We start from the raw sequence: 3,353 nt of genomic DNA on the forward strand, positions 1-3,353 counted from the left end.
TGGTCTGTTGATTGGGAGTTTAAGTTATCAACTAAGAGGTATATGATTCGAGTCTTGTGTATATGATGTGTGTGAGAATCTGTTTTAATTGGCCTAAATATCTCAAAAAAAAAAAAAAAACTTTCACCATTCATACTATTGAAGTAGAGGTTGAGATTAGAACAATTTAATTTGAGTTCATATAAATTCTATCTCCAAAATACCTCAACATAGAAAGAGAAAGAAAGCAAACTTATGAGCTAACTCAATTTGATTCAAACTTGATATGAAATCGGCTCAAATATCAAATCGGTTCGAAAGTTTAACCACTGACTTAACTTATTTGGCCTCAATTTTTTTACTTTCTTATTTATGCTACTCACAACATGATTAGTATAAATCAACTAATTTCCCAACAATCAAAATTCATTTGGTATAATCACATAGTATGACTTATCTAAATTGAGAACCTACTCTTTTCTAATCACATAGAGAAGCTAAATCTGGACCTTTCTATTCTACTAAACCTTCTGTAACAATTCAATCGGTTTATTTGCCTCGTTTCTCCATTCCAGATTTTATGGCATCCAAATCAGTACATTTTCATGGAAATTCTATAATCTCTACTACCATAAGCTAGACTTTGCAACAAATCTTCATAATAAACTAAGTACTTAAGCCTCCATAGGTTGAGAACTTCACCATCAAATAGCTTGCTACAGCATTTTGAATAGACTTAACCTGAATTTTAAGAGTTACTCATACTTTGATTTCCTAGCACTTTTTTTGAATGACTACCTCCCATCTCTATTGTCATTGTTAATTCATCTATTTTCAGTGCAGATAAAGATTAAATATGCAAGATTTTTTATATCTCAGAAGAGACTCATTCAAACAACACAAGAATATGTTGTTAGGACATTCAATTCATTGAATTTTAGATTTATGAAATGGATAACGGTCGTCTCTATTGATTTTCTACGTTCTTTATGCAAATGGGTTATATCTCAAAGATATTGTTTCAGAAAAATTCAAGAATGGTAGCTTTCACATAGGCATTATTGTCCATTGCAATAACTTAAAATATCTGAGAATTGAGTACGATAAAACGATAAATAATGCAGAAGATTACTGAAGTTGTCGGCCATTAACTTTCAATAGTAAATGACAATGCATCACAAGGAATCAACTCAAAAAAATAATTGATAAATGCATGGAACACTTCCCATGATCAACCGTACCTGCCTGATTTCAAGCTTTTTGTCCTTGTTCTTAACTCGATGCTCGCTGTTTTCAAAAAATGAAGTGGCTTTAGTATATGCAAGAGAGAGGGAAATTATATAGGGAATTAGAAAGTGGAAGTAATTATTAAGATAATGTGAAGCAGAAATTAATCACATAAATTAATGTAGGGAGATCATTCGATGACGCGTTTCAAATAGGACACAAAATTAGTAAAAATAATGTTAAATATCAAAAATATATTCATATTTCTTCCCTCTTATAACTCCTATATTTATAAGCTATCAAAAAAATTTAGAGAAATCAAGAATATTCTAGAATCCTTGTAACAAACTAAATAAAATATGCCTAAGAAGCATTTTAACTAAGATGTTTTGCATCATAAATAATAAAAATAAGAGATGAGTCTTTAATATACTAATAACTGCCCTTATCTATCTAATAATGCAGTGAACTCATTCTGAGAGCTCATGTAATTTACTGCTCTATTTAAATCATAGGCGCTTCTATTATGATTGACTAAAGTTTAGAAATATGTAACTCCTATGCAAATGATGTCACTTGATGATATTGAAAATTCATCATTTAAGGAGAAGTGATATCCTATGTAGAATCTCATATAAAGAGGAAATTATTAAGATTTCGAAGAGAGAATAAAATAATTCAATATCGAAGTAAACTATAAGGTAGTTTCTAATATGTTTGTAGTGGCTTTACTTCTTAGCTTAAGTTTTTAGGCTACATGGTGTCCATTAAGTGGTGTTCTAAGCTCAATTCATGTTCCCAATATTCGATTCTCCCATCAATGAAAATACTTTCCAGTAATATTACCTGCAACGTGTTGGCTTCAGGATAGAGCAATTGATGTTGTATAAATCATGTAACAAATATCAAACTGATTGAAAATGAATGTTTCATTTCAGCTCTAAAATATCCATCGATTTTCAGGCTTCTAGTCAGAGAGTTCAATGTAACTAAAGGATACTTGCAGCAGCTTCATCTATCTGCGGTAAGGAGGTGCCCCAAGAAACTGCTCCAGGCCACTAAGATGATGTCTTAAAAATGCATAAACAGCCTCTGTTGTTGTTGACAAAAGTCGAACGACAACACCTGCCTGTTGCACATCAATACAGAAGATCTGTTAGCTCCAATTCATATAGGAAATAAAGACACTGAAGTACTGGGAAGACCATAAAGGAGCCACAAAGAACCTATTTTGAGAACCTTTTCATGGATTTGAGAATCCTAAATATGATTATTAATCATAGAATCAGATGTTTATCAATTCTAGAAATTCACATACGATCAATCATTTATCATAATGCGAAATATGTGAGAAATAAAATTTTTATTCTAGACATATTTTTAAATTCCAGAATGAAATTAGAGAAATGATTTTTTATTCTAGATATTTACAAAATCAAATTTTAGAACTGATCGAATATTAAATGAAGAAAGTAATAAAACCTCCGACCATTGAGGTTTGTCTATTACTACTGATTTCGAACACTTATAAATTTTTTTAAATATCAATATTAATGGTGTTAACACACTCGGATCATCAACAGCAATGCTACATGATTACATATTGTGGATCACCTGTGAAAGCAACACTACCCACTATCACCACTACATTTCCTCTGTATGCACAGTCAGTCATCAGCTACTTTTTGATAACCTCTAACAATCTTCCCTTCAGACATCTATATAAACTACTCTGTAATACCGGATTTCATATACATATACACAAGTGACTACAATTCTAAATAGATATTTTTCTGTGCTTCTTATTCTCCTATCACTCTGCAATTCCTGTGCAGAAAGTTTCTCATGATATCAGAGCATTGAGTCTCACCACCTCTGTCTTTTTTTTTTCTATTGTCTCCGATTTGCAAGAGGATGTACCTTGGTGTATGCTTTTTGCTGATGATTTTCTTCTTGTTGATAAGACTAGAGAGGGAGTTGAAGGTAAACTTGAATTATGGAGGTCAACCTTAGAGTCTAAAGGTTTTCGCTTGAGTAGATCTAAAACGGAATCTATGGAGTGTAGTTTTAGTAGTAATAGACCTAGTGAGGGGATTGTGACTTTGGGCGATCAAATCATTAATAAGAGTAAACGTTTTAGATATCTT

The 3,353-nt window shown here is 31.7% G+C and overlaps 1 protein-coding gene across 3 annotated transcripts in view; it reads right to left on the bottom strand.

Moving 5' to 3' along the window:
• Positions 1 to 982: 982 nt before the first annotated feature.
• Positions 983 to 3,353, bottom strand: part of LOC110098440 (urease accessory protein D) — a 20,093-nt gene continuing 17,722 nt past the window's right edge. For 2 of the 3 annotated variants that reach the window (XM_028698246.1, XM_020825280.2), the window contains 2 exons: positions 2,053 to 2,335; positions 983 to 1,266 (listed from right to left, as the gene is read on the bottom strand). In XM_028698246.1, coding sequence (XP_028554079.1) covers positions 2,222 to 2,335 — 114 coding nt within the window. In that variant the 3' untranslated portion in view covers positions 983 to 1,266; positions 2,053 to 2,221. The remainder of the gene's footprint in view (positions 1,267 to 2,052; positions 2,336 to 3,353) is intronic. The other variant, XM_020825279.2, reaches the window with a different exon arrangement.

Source organism: Dendrobium catenatum, unplaced genomic scaffold (genome assembly GCF_001605985.2).
Source record: "Dendrobium catenatum unplaced genomic scaffold, ASM160598v2 fragScaff_scaffold_123, whole genome shotgun sequence".
Lineage (NCBI taxonomy): Eukaryota > Viridiplantae > Streptophyta > Magnoliopsida > Asparagales > Orchidaceae > Dendrobium > Dendrobium catenatum.